Below are 15,694 nucleotides of genomic sequence, written 5' to 3'. Positions count from 1 at the left end.
TACTCACAGTAGACTGCTGTCCAATTTATACTTTAAATAAGCCAATATGGTCTCTCAAGATCCAGGATGGCATACTAAATAATACGATTGAAGGGCTTTTGGTTTACAACAAGGGTCAACAAACTAAGGTTAGATGCTTGTTTTTGCTAAGAATCCTATTTACATTTTTAAAGGTTGTAAAAATAAAATAAAAACAAAGAAAAAACTTTATGTGGCCCACAAAGTCTAAAATATTTGCTAACTGAGAAAAAAAGTTTGCCAACAGTGGTCTACATTAACTATTTTCTCATGAGTTATTAATCTAAAAGCTAATAAGTAAAGGAATAAAAGCTTCCCGGAGCGGTGACTGGGGTAGATGACAACAGCAAGAGAAAACGAGACCTGTTAGTAACAACGCTATGAAAATAAATGGAGTCAACACTTAGATTTTTCCAGAGACTATTTAGTAAAAACAAACAGGCTCCTTAATAGAAAAAGCATAGGCTTACAAACTGGGTATGTGACATATAAAAAAATATTATAAGCATAAATTTAAAGGTTTAAAACAAAGGTGACAGGGAAAAAAATAGAGCCTTATTCTCATTTATTCTCAGAAGCAGCGGCAGAACAAGAGGGATGAAATGCTCCTTCACACGTGTCTTTGTGAGAAGGGAAGGACAGGTGTGAGGTGGGTATACACCAACTGTCACAAGCACAGCATGAGCCCCGAGGACACGAGGCCATGACTGTTTGTACAAATTGAAAAGCTGCACGTGCGGCTATACAGAACTAGAGGCATGATTCCCAAAAGAGGCCGCTTACTGTCCACCTCTCAGATGGAGAGATGACAGCTACAAATCATGAAAGGGAAAAAAGGTCAAACCATATTCATCACAAAACATTTCTTAGGGTCACTTTCAGGGAGAGAATACTTAACTAGATGATCAATATTCTGACCTAGAAAAACTATATTAAGTGATTTAGAAAAAAAAAGTTAGCTTTTAAATTGCTTGTCAAGGTGAGTGTGTACTCAGACTGTATGATTTCACTTATACAAAACGTCTAAAACAGGCAAATCCATAGAGACAAAGTATATGAGCGGTTGCCTCGGGGTAGGAGCCTATGGGGCAAATAGGGAGTGACTGCTAATGGGTGCAGGGTTTCTTTTTGGGGTGATAAAAATATTCTAAAATTAGTGGTGATGGTTGCACAACTCTGTGAATGTACTAAAATCACTGAATTATACACTTTAAAAATGAGTGAATTATATAGCATGTGAATTATATCTCAATAATGTTGTTAAAAAAAGTTGAGAGTATACTTAATTTGGGATAAAAGGTAAGAAAGGGAGGAAGTTCTGAGGACATAAACCCTAGAAAGAGGAAGAGGTTGTGCTGGATCCTAACGACGCCAAAGCCCTTGGAGACGGGGCCATGACAGCCAAGTCAGGTCCTGGGAAAGGGATTCAGCTGCTATCATCTTGTCCAGTATGGTGTAAGTGTTAAAATTCAGATACTCCTTGTCCTATGCCTCATAAGGTTTTTGTAGGAATCCAATGGAAAAAAAAAAAAAAGAGCTGCTAAACCTTTTGTAAACTAAATGTGAAACAAAAGTATTATAATAAAAACCCAGTACCTGACCCCAACTAGCCTGAAGGGGTGAAGTATCAGTGATGGGGTGGGCACCAGTTATTTAGCGAAGTCTACATGAAGATCAATTTTCAAATTTCACTCTACCACTTACATCAACCATCGTATCCCCTTTCGCATTAATTCTTGATAAAGCAGCAACGTACTGGTAACTCTACAGGCATAACACACAACTCCTGTTATTGCCTAGGGAAGAAATACAAAATGTCAATATTTGGTGCTAACTGTGGTACATGGTAAGAAAAACTTTTACATAAAAATTTTCAAGCTTATGTGTTTTTATCAGGTTAATTAAAACACAATACACTGCCAATTTCTAAAAGCTAAGGACAGATACAACTGTACTAAATATTTCATCCTTAACATGATAATGTTAAACATGCACTGTCTCAATGGAGAAAATTTTCTTATGAGTCCAAAACACAATATAAAGTAAACCAGAGAGAACACAAAATAATTTGCAATGGCTAACAATCCGAATGAAGAATTTCCTGAGTCATATCGGCGTCTGTAAAGACACAATACATTTTATTGCCTCCACTGTTGATAGGAGAATTTTAATTCAGAAGTTTACATAGTAATTTAATTCGACACTAACCTTCGCCATGCTGGCATCCCCATCTAAATCATAACGGGGATGCACTTTAGGGAGGGAAACTGAAATACGAAGGAAAATCATTAAAATCAGCAATAAAGCATTTTGAATAAATTATTTTATCCTTTACATAGCAACCTCTAAGTTAAACATTAACCTCTAAATTAAACATTAGTGGCAAAACTCTTTAATGTTCTTTACCTGGTTAAAAAAACCACTTGAAACAGCAGTGCTTGTTGCGTAACAAATTACCCGCGACATTTCTAAGGAGTTTCATTCTTTTCCTTAAATATATTCCAATACAACAAGCTCAATGCTTCTGTTTAAATCCAAATCAAATCCCAAAGATCCAAATAGAAACGTAAAAGTCTGGGTAATTTATTTTTTTCACCACTAGGATTAACAATTTAAAAGATTCCAAACTGTAGATCTAACTTTTCTCAGACTCCAAAGCCTGGCAGTGTCCTAGTCACACTGGACACAATAAACGTTTGCTGAAATTCACGATACAAAAGGTTGAGTGTCAGTAAAATGCTAAAAGCAGAGAGCGACAGTAAAACACAGGTGACAAACCTTTACCATTTTATAAACAAAATATTTAAGGTCACACTGTGTTGCCTACAGGCTTACCAATTTTACTACTGGTTTCATCCAACTCATTTACCAACTTTTAACGTTTATGAAAGCTCCACATTAATGCCATCATTAATGAACTTTATGAAGATGACGTGATTTTTACAGGTTGGTCTGTTTGTTTTAGTGGCTGGTAAGAACAAGAGGAAAAATCCCCACTTACTTTTTTCATATATCAGTCCCACAGCACTCAGAGGCTCTTGGCTTACTACGAAGATGGGATTGTCCTCAGTCGTTTTGGGCAAATGCTGTGCCAGTCTTCCAGGTTCTAGAACTAAGCGTCGTCCTTCATAGATAAGTTCTTGATTTGAAGAAATAATTTTGGTTTGTTTATACACCAGTTCATGAAATACAGCAGCACTGCGTGAGGAAAATCCAAAGGACAACATAACTGGGACAAGACGAGAGGTAAAATCTTTTTTTTAACGATGACTGCAATAACATCCATTTCTTTTTTTTTTTTAAAGATTTAATTTTTCCTTTTTCTCCCCAAAGCCCCCCGTACATAGTTGTGTATTTTTAGTTGTGGGTCCTTCCAGTTGTGGCATGCGGGATGCTGCCTCAGCATGGCCTGATGAGCGGTGGCATGTCCGCGTGCAGGATTCGAACCGGCGAAACCCTGGGCTGCCCAAGAGGAGCGCTCAAACTTAACCACTCGGCCACGGGGCCGGCCCCAGTAACACCCATTGCTAACGATACTCGAGATCGTGATCAGTCCACAGCACGCTGCTGTGGGTCCTGCAGTCCAGTAAACTGAGATTCCACACTAATCCACTCTGAAATCTTTCTGTGTCTGGATACCTACACCGGGTACGTGCAGTGCAGGAGTCTTACTATTTAATAACGGAGAGCCGACATCGCAAGAGCTTAAGAGCACTGACGCTGGACTCAGACTCTCGGGGTTCAAACTCCAGTTCTTGCACGTACTTGCTGGACTCACCTTCAGTCCTTAACTCCTCAGTGCTAAGTCCCCTCACCTGTAGGATGGGAACCACAGTCCCCACCTCACAGAACTGTTGTGAGGATTAAATGACTTCAACAGGTAAAGAACTGAGAACAGTACTCGCAACATAACTATATAATGTTTGTTCAATTAATTAAATAAAAGCAGGTATTTTCAAAATGATGGTTTGAGGAAAAAGGTAGAATCTCCTTAAATAGATCCAGGAAAGCAAAGAACGCTTTCAGCAGCAATGTTGTGACCGTCTCTGCCACAGGCCCCTGCCGGGATCTGGCCCAGGCTTGGGGGGGCTTTTGACATTCAAGTACACTTTCAAAGTGAGAGTGGCCGACACCTAACTCTGACCCACATTTATTCAGGCTATTAAGCATCAAAATAAAGACAAATGATATATTTTAATCTAATGTTATATTAATATTTTATTCATTATATTTAAAGCTTATACTTGACATATATATTAGATATTAATTATCTAAAATATTATTTTGTTTAATTAATTTTATTCCTTAAAAAATTACCAAAAGTCTCTTTTTGAGTTTTATGAGGCATCAAAGCTGGTATTTAAATCTTGTCAAAACAGAAACCAAGGCATATAGAATAGATTAACAGATGTAACTTTTTCCCCTTCATTTTAAAAAGCATTTTATTTAGAGATCATTGTGGATGTGCATGCAGTTGTAAGGAATAACAGAGATGCTACATACTATTCCCCCAGTGTCCCCAAGGGAAAGAGTGTGCACAAATACAGCACGACGTCACAACCAGGACACTGACACTGACACAACCCATCCCTCTTCTTCAGATCTGCCTGGCTTTACATGCGAGCCTGTGTGCAGTTAGTTCCATGCAGCTCTATCACATGGGGAGACTTTTTTTCACATGAGCATAACGTGTTTTTGCTTAGATAATACAAATGATTATCTCTCCAGCACCCAATAAAGGCTTTATGCCACATGTGCAAATAATAACTATATGAACCTATATTGAAGACTTACGCTTTTTTTAAATGACAGGGTAGGACTCTACGAAACTTGGCCCATTTATTAGTAGATGCTATCTGTGGTATGTAACGATGTAATTTGAGAGAAGGCATAGAAATGAAAATAGTCTTGTAAAACCGGCAGTTTAAAAACAAGCTAATTTACTTGTATATTTTAGAAAATTAGAAAACTAATCTTTTTACTCCAAAGAAAAGTGAAAAAGAATTTACTGAGAACTCAAACATAATTTTCTAAGTGGGAAGTGGGTGCCTTTGATGAAGCTGAGGCATCTTTTCTATTTCCTCTCCTAATTTACAAAGGTAATTATTACATAACACAATATCATGACACAGAAAGAAAATGTAAATCAGTACTTACGTATTATAGCTATGAATATAAATCTTATGAGCTGTCATTTGTTGTAGTGAAAAAACATGAATTATCATTCGGTGAAGAATATCACTAGTTTCTGCAAAAAACTGGTCAAAACCCCAACACTTCTCCTGGTCTGCCTCGAGGATGTTTGCCAGAACAGGGGTGAGCAGAACCTGAAGACCCCTAAAATAGTACGAAAAAAGTTACTTAAAGACCGAACGTGTTATGTTTTGTCTAGATACAAAATCATAATATCCATCACAAAATCCAATGAATGGCTATTAATATTATTAGATTAATTTAAAATTTTTAAAAATCTGCCAACTTTTCAGAAAGCCAGGTAGTCTTGGCTTAGTATTTATTACTTGTCAAGGAATCAGGGGTTATGGGATTTTTATGTTAGCTTTTACTGATTATTTTGATGCTCTCCTTCCCAAGTTTTCTTACTTTTCCAAACACATTCTAACACTGTGTACACGTGGCGATGGGGGCAGACCTGCCGATTTGAACCAGGAGGCCACGAGGCTGAGACAATGGTTCAGTTTCAGGGTCTTTAATGTCCTTTTCATATGGCACTCAAGAGACATAACTTTTTACGTTGAATTTATATGCCTTTTGTAGTATACTTATTTAGGAAGTAAAATTATCATAATCATCTAGCAATCAATTAGTGCCCATTCAACCAGGAATAATCTTTGACTAATAAGCTTAAATATTTTTTAAAAGATGAACGGAAGCACCTTCATTCTCTCATGCTTTCACCAAATTATAAAATATCCCCAAACAGGCTCTCAATTACGAAATTTCAAATAGTCTTAAAAATATATTCTTGACTATGTGAGAGACACTGGAATAATTACTTGTCTGTCAACAGTTTTTAAAATATGTAGAGGACATTTTTTCAGGGCCAGCCCGGTGGCGCAGCGGTTAAATGCACACGTTCCGCTTTGGTGGCCCAGGGTTCGCCGGTTTAGATCCTGGGTGCGGACATGGCACCGCCTGGCAAGCCATGCTGTGGTAGGTGTCCCACATAGAAAGTAGAGGAAGAGGGGCACGGATGTTAGCTCAGGGCCAGTCTTCAGCAAAAAGAGGAGGACTGCCAGCAGATGTTAGCTCAGGGCTAATCTTCCTCAAGGGAAAAAAAAAGTATGTAGAGGACATTTTAAATCTTTGCTAACAGGTATCTACTCCCCCTCCTTTTGTAAAAGAATCCACACTCTCCGCTCTCTAAACCCGATCTCTGTGTGCAGAGGGGCGCGACAACCAGGTCTGGTTATCACGGGTAGTCACAGGTGCCAGGGGGCAGCATAAAGTTAGTTAAATGAGAATCAATCCAGAAACCTCTGCTAAAACTATCGGGAAAGAAAGTCTTTCTTCCCACTGAGCTTTCACAGCTGTGGGGACGTGAGTCTGGGAATGCCAGGGGCCATCCCGAGGCTGCCAGGAAAGAGCCTGCCTGCGAGTGGAGAGAAGTCAGAGAAAGCAGGCCCGGACGACGCGAAGCAGCCACGTCTGGATGACACGGTCTGAGTCCAAGGAGTCGGCTGGACTCTGAGCCACACACACACGAGAACTTCTCATTACACAGTCAATCCACTTCATTTCCACTCCAACTGGCTGAGTGGGGCTCTTCTCACTTGCAATCCAGTCTTGACTGGTACATATAAGAAAGAGGACAGTTCTCTTTTTTGGCAGTTGTTCCATTTTTGGTACCTGTTTTCACTGCTCATTTGTAGCACTTAAAGTCCTTACTATTTAAGAAAAACAAGATCATATAATAATCTACTTTGTGGTACCTAAGCAGTTTTTATCAAAGAATTTATAATTTGGTGTGCTAACAACTGATTAGATGGAAAATCTACAGCCTCTCCCCCTCCTGAAATGGACAACCTGTAGTTCAGAGGTCAAAGCACTGAATCTGAGTTTCAGCAACATAATTATTAAACAGCAAGTGTTCATTTCCTGATCCCTTTATATTTTATCAGTTTTGCCCGAGAGCCCCAAAATGAGTATTTTCTAAGTCAAAATTTAATACAAATCACTATTATAATATCAAATCTCTGCTCTTCAATAAAATTAACTTCTCTTGGTAATTCTCGCTGCATGAAACAATTTTATTTTGAAGAATGTTTTTAAACAATCCAAAAATGAATCTGTCAGGACACTCGTTTTAAAAAATAATTTTAGCAGTGGAACTCTTGGTTTCAATGTGTTTTCACAGGAATCAATACATAAAACGATAGGTGAGGGGGCTGGCCCCCTGGCCTAGTGGTTAAGTTCAGCACATTCTGCTTCAGTGGCCTGGGTTTGGTTCCCAAGCATGGACTTACACTACTTGTCAGCCATGTTCTGGTGGCGACCCACATACAAAATAGAGGAAGACTGGCACAGATGTTAGAGCAGGGTGAATCTTCCTCAAGCAAAAAGAAGAAGATTGGCAACAGATGTTAGCTCAGGGCAAATCTTCCTCAGCAGAAAAAAGAAGAAGAAGATAGGTGATATTTTATTAGCTTGTGATACATATATATATAATTTATTCAAATAAATAAGTTGCTAAATAGTTAATATTTAAAATACTAAATTCTACATATTGATGAGTGCCTTGGCTTGATTTCCAGAGTAAAATAATATACCCTCTACTTTTAATTTCTTTTACCTTAAATCTTTCTTTGTGATAACAGGATTCATACCTGACAACATAATTCTTTTGAGTTCTGGCTGCTAAATTAAATAAGACCTATAGGAGCATTTGAAATGCTGGAGAAAGTAGTAGAAAACGATTTCTCACATTTGGAATAATAGGAATGCTTTTTTTTTTTTTGCTGAGGAAGATTCACCCTGAACTAACATTCACTGCCAATCTTCCTCTTTTTGTATGTGGGCTGCCATCATAGCATGGCCACTGACAGATGAGTGGTGTAGGTCTGCACCCAGGAAGTGACCCTGGGCTGCCGAAGCGGAGGGCGCTGAACTTAACCACTAGGCCACTGGGGCCTGCCCATGAGTACTTTTTTAACATGAGGATAACATTAAACTTCTTGAGTGTTTGTGTTTGAGAACTCTAGTCACTCCTATCTATACCACTGTTTGCGTCTGTCAATACAGAGGTCAGCACAAAAGATACCAAGGTCCTAAGCTGGATCCTCACACTGGACAGAACCCCAAGACCAGTGATTTGCAATCTCAAAAATGTACGTCCTACGTCCTAAGACAGACCAGGATGGATGTTTATATTGCGTGCCACAAAGACAAAACTCACAAATCCAAGCACACGCTTTCATAACATCTAATCAAAACAACAGACTGCCTTTAAGTATGTGTGCCTTTACCCAACAAAGATGCCAAACACCAAAGTGCACGTGAGGAGAACGTGGGCACACGACACTCACCGTGAAAGACTGCAGGACACAGGCATGTCCCCACTCCAGTCGATCGGGCCATTCTCTGCTTTCTGTACTCCAGATATTGCGCCAGAAGGCTTTCCAGTAAGTATTTTATACCTTGGGAAGAACAAAAGCCGAATGAACTAAGCAGTTCATGGTTGCATAGCCTGTCAATGGGCTTCGCAAAAGTATCTCCTCGGTTGCACCTACAATTATCTACTAGACGAAACTTTGTGAGTGATGTTCACAGGATCCACAAAGCAAGCAAAATACTTTGAATCTGACTGACTGAAGCAGAATAGTGGCTGTACGATTATTTTATATATGCCACAATTAATTTTCATTTGGGCTCTCAGAGTACCAAAAAACAGCATCATGACGTTCACAACAAAGATACTAATTTTTCCATCTGAACAAATCGAGGAAACACAAAAAAAGTTACGTTACAGAATATCTCCAGACCATGACATAAAGCATCTAATTGCTCTGACTCATAGTATCCAAAGGCACAGTCGACAGGACTAGGAAATCACTGCGGAAATGAACAACAGTGTTCTCTTTTAGAAAAAAGATGAAACTATACAAAGCACAACGTCAGACAGATTCCTTGCGTATTGAAAAAACATAAACACATATAAGAATAGGTGTGTATACCAAAATTAAAAGCCCAATTTAATTTGATTCTTGATGAAAAGTGGTAGAAATAAATATGAATTGAAGAAAGAGATGGTCAAGGAAGCAAAACAACGACGGAGGAGGTCAGCGAAGGCAGCTTTCAGCTTCCGCACGGTCCCAAAGCAACCCCGAGAGCAGGGGAGGAAGAGCCTCACGCCTCCAAGGACACTGTCCACGGATGACAACGCAGGACACAGCACAGCAGAATCTTACCTAAGTCTACAGCTATTATTTCCGGCATAATTTTTGTTTGTTTGTTTAATGTCTACATAAATGTGCCCTGAGCAAATCAATTTTTTCTTTAACAAAGTAGAACAAACCAGTACGACTGATTTAGACTACTTGCTGCTCCTCAGCAGAGGCAGCCAGATTTCTGCCTTGAGAGATTTTTCAGGGAAGAAGAAAATTAAAGTGAAAAGTAAGCTGTATTCACGTAAGAAGGATCAGACTGTGGAGGACCAAGTAGGGACATGCGAGATTAACACAAGAAAAGAGGAGGGAATGGAATGAAGGGCAGACTTCTTAAGGGAATGCTCACATATTCTTAAAAAAACTTAACTAATTTTGATAAGATCCCTGTATAAACACACTCATGACATGTAAATGAGACGGCAAGGGGTCAACACTGCTGTGACAGGAAACAAACGCAGCCGAAAGTCAAGTAAAGCGGTCGTTATCACTCTTACAGCACTTCTGAACACCCATTAGCACCAGCATTCATAAGAAGCTGAACTTCTGTGCAAATAAACAAATTCTTCTAATGGTATAGCTTCCCATTTGCTGGTCAGACAAAATCATCAGGCATTCCTAGTTCTTATGAGTCATACGTTTTCCTTATTAGGGAGCATCACACTTTTATTTAATCCATCTTCAGGGCAGCAAGAAATGCTGACATTGCTTTAAAACACGTCTGTGACAATAAAGGCATGACTAACTGTTAGGCACAATTCACGTTTAATGAGAAAAACACAAATGGACTCAGCCATCATTAGTGAAGAAATTTTATAAAAAGGGCACTGCCGTAAGCAGGCTCAAGATGATGCTGTACAAAAATCCTCAGGACAGTAACGGATGTCTTCTTGCCACAAACAGGCATTTGTCCTTGCTGGAAAGAAAACATGTAGGTACCTGGGTTTTAGCAAAAGTCATATTATCAGCTGAATTGGTTTTAGTTCCTCAAACTAACAAAAAGAAAAATACGCTTCTCCCTCAATTTTCCGAGATGAGATTAAAGATTGTATTTTCAGGGTTGTGATGATTAAGTCATGTTTGCTGAGAAAAGGCAGAGTCAAATATACAAAGGTCTGAGAGAAATGTTAAGATCTAAAAGAACGGTTCCTGTCGCCAGTCACTCCTGAGCCAAACAGGATGCACAACCCCGTGCTTTCATGCGGACGTAGCTGGCTGTTTCTCAGGAAGCAAGGTCAGTCACCAACTTCTTTTAAAATAAAAAGATGTGTGGTCAATGTATGCTATGGATGAATTTTAAAATAAATTTCACATCCAGAAATCCAGCTCTCTTTCCCTCCATTATTTAGATTACAATAGTGATTTTATACACAGCAATTACTTCCTCATAAGTAGGGCAGTACATAAATGTATAACGTACTGGTAAAATGCACTCGTCCTTGGACCGAAAGAGCAACACTAGAAAAAATTTAATATTACACGACATGTTATTTTTGAAATGGCAAAAGAAATCAGATGAGTTCAGGGTAAGAATTCTATTTCTTTTAGATCCAGTAATGGTTCTAGGACTCCACAGAAGTACTATTTTTTACGTTATATGGAAGGAAAAACCTGATAAGTACACAAAGAGAAACAAACAAACAGCATGCTGAAATAAAATCCAGAAAGCAGAAGATTTTTAACGATGGACCAAAGACTGGATGCCATGTATACTTTGTATGTAAGATTTAAACACGATACGAAAAATTATGCCTATACACTTCCATAAGGCTGCGTCCTTATTAAAAACCAAATAGCCTAAAATATCAGAAATGATGCCTAAATCAATTTTCATTAGTGTATACCTCTAACATAAAATGAAACAAAATAAGACGGAGACATATTTTAAAAACTTTTCCCAATTTGAGATGGACAGACCACTTACATCACTTCCTTATTCCTGCGTGGCCCTTCAAACGGTCTGAACGGCAGTGACCCGGTGGCTGCGTGGTAAAACGTTACCCCGATGCTCCAAAGGTCGACCGTGGCTCCATACTTCTTCTGATGGTCTTTCCGCAGCACGGCTCGCTCATACATATCAGGATGCTTAAAAAAAGACGAAAACCTACTAACTTGCATCCTATGGTAATACAGTATACAAAAATAGGTACTCAAGAATGCCTATAAATTCCATCCTATTTTCCTAATCATTTCACTCTCCCAATCTGAAAAGACTATTCACATCTTCTCTTTTCCTAAACCTCCAACACCACCCCCTCTGACCCTCGATTTTGATGACCTCACACCTCACTTCACACTTCAATGAGGAAAGAGAAGACTCAGAGGTTAGGTCCCCTTTGACACCTTCTACCACACACCAATCTCCCCGAGCCTGTGTCCAGACTCCAGGCCTGCTTTGCAGTTACAAGGGTACGAGTCCTATCAAGGGCTGACTTTCCCATCTGTGCTGTGGAGCCCATCACATCTATCACCAATCCCAGAAATCAATTCCTGTAACTGCCTTTTATTTTATGCATCATTTCCCCCCTCTACTGGATCATTCCTTTTAACTTACACACATGCTTCACTCTCCCCTATTTTTAGAAAGCCCTAAACTGACCCCACAACCCCTTCTAGCTATCACTCAATTTTCTGCTTCCCACCATAGCAAAACTTCTCAAAATAGCCATCTGTACTCAGAACTGCACTATTTCCTCACCTCCCCTTTAGGCCTACGGCATTAAATATCATCCATGTTCTTTAATTCCCGAAACTCTCTCCTGCCCTGAGCTCCAGATCCATAAATCCTACTGTTTTCTTTTCTTTAATTTTTTAAATTGTGGTCATAATAGCTTGTAACATTGTGAAATTTCAGTTGTACACATTATTATTTGTCAGACACTATATAAATGCGCCCCTCACCCCTTGTGCCCACCTCCTCACTCTCCTTCCCCCCGGTAACCACTAAACTGTTCTCTTTGTCTGTTACTTTGTTTATGTTCCACAAATAAGTGAAATCATGTGGTGTTTGTCTTTCTCTGTCTGGCTTATTTCATTTAACATAACCCCCTCAAGGTCCATCCTTGTGGTTGTGAATGGGACGATTTTGTCTTTTTTATGGCTGAGTAGTATTCCATTATACATATATACCACATCTTTATCTAATCATTGGTCGACTTACTGTTTTCTTGAATGTCTAAAAGGTAGTTCAAACTTAACATATCCAAAACAAACTCTTGGCCTTCCCACTCAAACCTGTTTCTTTCTAATCTTATCCTCTAAGTAAAGAGTACCATCATCTATCCAGTTGCTCATACCCAAAACCTATCAAGCAGCCTTAATTCCTTTCCCTCCTCCCTCACATGCAACCCATCAGAGCAAGTCATATGGAGTCTGAGATGAAAATTAAATTTTCTAGAATTAATTCAGAGGATTAGCCTGACTGGGTTCCCTGGGAGCTAGTGACGCGGTAAGCAGCTAGTCGGATAATAAACGCAAGTCCTGAAGCACAGAGGACGCTATACCACAGCTGCGAGAACAGATGGCTCCTGTCGGACATGGGTGAGGAGCCAGCAGACCCAGACAGAGATTCTGGCCGACCTCTAGCTCTGCAGAGAACCACCAGGGGTCACAAATGCTCAGCCTGCTGACACCTGCCTTTATGGAAGTTATGCATTGGAACTTTAAGATTCTTGGAAGATAAAGCTACAAGAGTGTACTCTGGACCCAAGAAGAGTCATCACCCAAATGATCTCAAACCAAAACAACGCCTTAGGACACTGTGGTATTTGGCTGTGGCCCAAAGGCCTGGGAACCAACGCAGGTAACATTGCTGGGAGGGTGCGTCTAAATGACGCAGTCTATGAATCTGACTCCCAAAGGGTCACCGTTCCTGGATTTTTTGGGGGCGGGTGGGACTCGTTGGGGAAATACATTTTAATGGGAAATCAGAAGAGGTGATAAGCATGGGGCATTTGAAGTGAGTGTCCAAACATAGGCCCACCAGACAGCTGGGGTCTGAGTGGTTTTGCCGGTTCTGTGGCATAGCACATAAAGGAAGTACTGTCCAAAGCAGCTCCAGCCAGACCTCTGACCTGGCCGCTGGTATTCAGTGTATAAATGGTGCTGTGAATAGGCCTAGAGTACCTGGACAGGCCTGACATCTTCCGGAATATGAGGCCACCAACCTGGGAAGAGGCAGCACAGCGATTCTAGAAGGAGACAGAGGGGGGACCTCCTCAAAAGGTGCAGTAATACACTGCCTAACTGGTGTAGCTGGAAGGCGTTCCCTAGGGAGTCACTGACTGATGGTAGCTTGACATACCTGCGCCCACTGACTCTCTTCTGAACGTGTACCTGTGCTCATGCAGGGCTTGGCATTATTGGGTCTGAGCCTCTGCATCTGGAACAGACACGTAAAGACTAAGCTACAGGAAAGTTCTCAGACTATAAGTGCCTGTCCTCGTTAGTACAGTGGTGCGTATCCCTGCCTGTCAGATTATATTATTAAGAGATGCAAGATATTAAAAACGGTGGAAGAGGGGCCGGCCGGGTGGTGCAGCAGTTAAGTTTGCACCTTATGCTTTGGTGGCCCAGGGTCCACCAGTTTGGATCCCGGGTGTAGACATGGCACCGCTTGGCAAGCCATGCTGTGGTGGGCATCCCACATAGAAAGTAGAGGAAGATGGGCATGGATGTTAGCTCAGGGCCAGTCTTCCTCAGCAAAAAAAAAAAAAAAAAAAAAAGAGGAGGCTTGGCAGCAGTTAGCTCAGGGGTAATCTTCCTCAAAAGAAAAAAAATCGTGGAAGGAAGGACGCTGAAGTTTTTTTTTGACTTTAACACACAAGGGAAATATGATTTAACATCTGGCCTGGGAATTCCAAAACGAGAAAAGTTTTCACTTAAATACGGGAATATTTCTAGATTGCTAAACTTCAGACTATTATTTATCTCATTTCATAACTTTTGGTGCATTGTATTTGAAAACAGGGCTGGGCATAATCTGCAATAGGAAATAGATTAGCACAAAATATCAGCCTAGAGTACAGCATGGACTTGGGGTTAATTTACTTAATGCTTTCTTCTTTCCATTTTAAAAGCCTGCTAGAGGCAAAAGCTAAATTGTGGTGCCAGGAGGATGTGTGAAAGAGGAGTATCAGTTGGCAGTGGGGGATCAACCTTATGAAGGCTGGTCCAGGGCCACTGTTTGTGTATGCTGGTCATTACGGCACTGGGGGGGGGGGTGGGTAGTGGTATTTAGTGGGCGGAGACCAGAGATGGGGGACAATTCTGCAAAATAAGCTTTTCATGACTTCTGAATATCCTGCCAGATATCTGTGCAGGTGAGAAGTCTGTTTATAACGATCTCTTTTATACATATAAACATAAAGTATTTTTGTAGCTACAAGAACGCAGCTATATGTAAATCTACTTTGTTAAGTTAGAAACTTTACCGGGAATTATTCACTGCTTTGGAAAATCACGTCAGCGACACCAGCACCACTTGTGGAACGTGAGTCACTAACAGGACACACCAGTTATCAGTGCGCTTGCGATGGAAGTGACATTACCCGTAGGTGCGAGCCTCTCATTACTCTGCGCAGCAGTGAAGTCGCTCCTAAACTCTTACATGTTAAATACCTACGATCTTATAATACTTTCCTTTATATTATTATTGAGATACTATGTTATTCTTTTAATTAGGTATGCAGGTTGGTTATATTATCTAAGAATTTCATTTCCAGATACTGAAGGGAACACTGCAAAAGCTTTCCTATAAACGGGGTGATCATACAGCCTGTGTGGCCGGGCTGGCCCCTGCTCACGTCTCCAGTCCCAACTCCTACCACCTGCCCCTTAGCGCACTAAACTCCAACCAGACTGCCATCCTTTCTGTTTGTCCAACACTCAAGGTCATTCTTGTTCCGAGGCCTTTGCAGTTGCTATTCTGCTCCCAAATCCGTGCACAGCTTGCTTCTTTTTATCACTGAAGCGTCAGCGCATGAGAATTGAAGGGAGGCTTTCCCTAGCTATGTTTCCCCTGCTAGTCACGCTTTATCTCATCATGCTGTTGTCTTCCCGACACTCCAATTACCTAAACTCATATTATTTACTAGTTTCCTCATGAACTATTTTCCCCCCGGAATGTGGGCTCCATAAGCGCAGGAATCACGTGCATCTGGTTGACCATGGTGGTCCCGGCGCCTGGTAGAGTAGGTACTCCATGAATATTTGCAGGATGCATGTAATCCATTCTTACGTATACTTATTAAAAGATTATTAAAATATAGCTACAA

The 15,694-nt window shown here is 40.4% G+C and overlaps 1 protein-coding gene across 3 annotated transcripts in view; it reads right to left on the bottom strand.

Moving 5' to 3' along the window:
• Nucleotides 1–15,694, bottom strand: part of TBK1 (TANK binding kinase 1) — a 41,738-nt gene that overhangs the window by 12,843 nt on the left and 13,201 nt on the right. For all 3 annotated transcript variants that reach the window (XM_070621945.1, XM_070621944.1, XM_070621943.1), the window contains exons 6-11: nucleotides 11,344–11,504; nucleotides 8,562–8,672; nucleotides 5,176–5,355; nucleotides 3,020–3,216; nucleotides 2,227–2,285; nucleotides 1,723–1,814 (exon numbers count right to left, since the gene is read on the bottom strand). In XM_070621945.1, coding sequence (XP_070478046.1) covers nucleotides 1,723–1,814; nucleotides 2,227–2,285; nucleotides 3,020–3,216; nucleotides 5,176–5,355; nucleotides 8,562–8,672; nucleotides 11,344–11,504 — 800 coding nt within the window. The remainder of the gene's footprint in view (nucleotides 1–1,722; nucleotides 1,815–2,226; nucleotides 2,286–3,019; nucleotides 3,217–5,175; nucleotides 5,356–8,561; nucleotides 8,673–11,343; nucleotides 11,505–15,694) is intronic.

This window comes from Equus przewalskii, chromosome 5 (genome assembly GCF_037783145.1).
Source record: "Equus przewalskii isolate Varuska chromosome 5, EquPr2, whole genome shotgun sequence".
Classification (NCBI taxonomy): Eukaryota; Metazoa; Chordata; class Mammalia; order Perissodactyla; family Equidae; genus Equus; species Equus przewalskii.
Note: the sequence above shows the minus strand (reverse complement) of the source record. Positions and strands in the feature narration are given on the sequence as shown.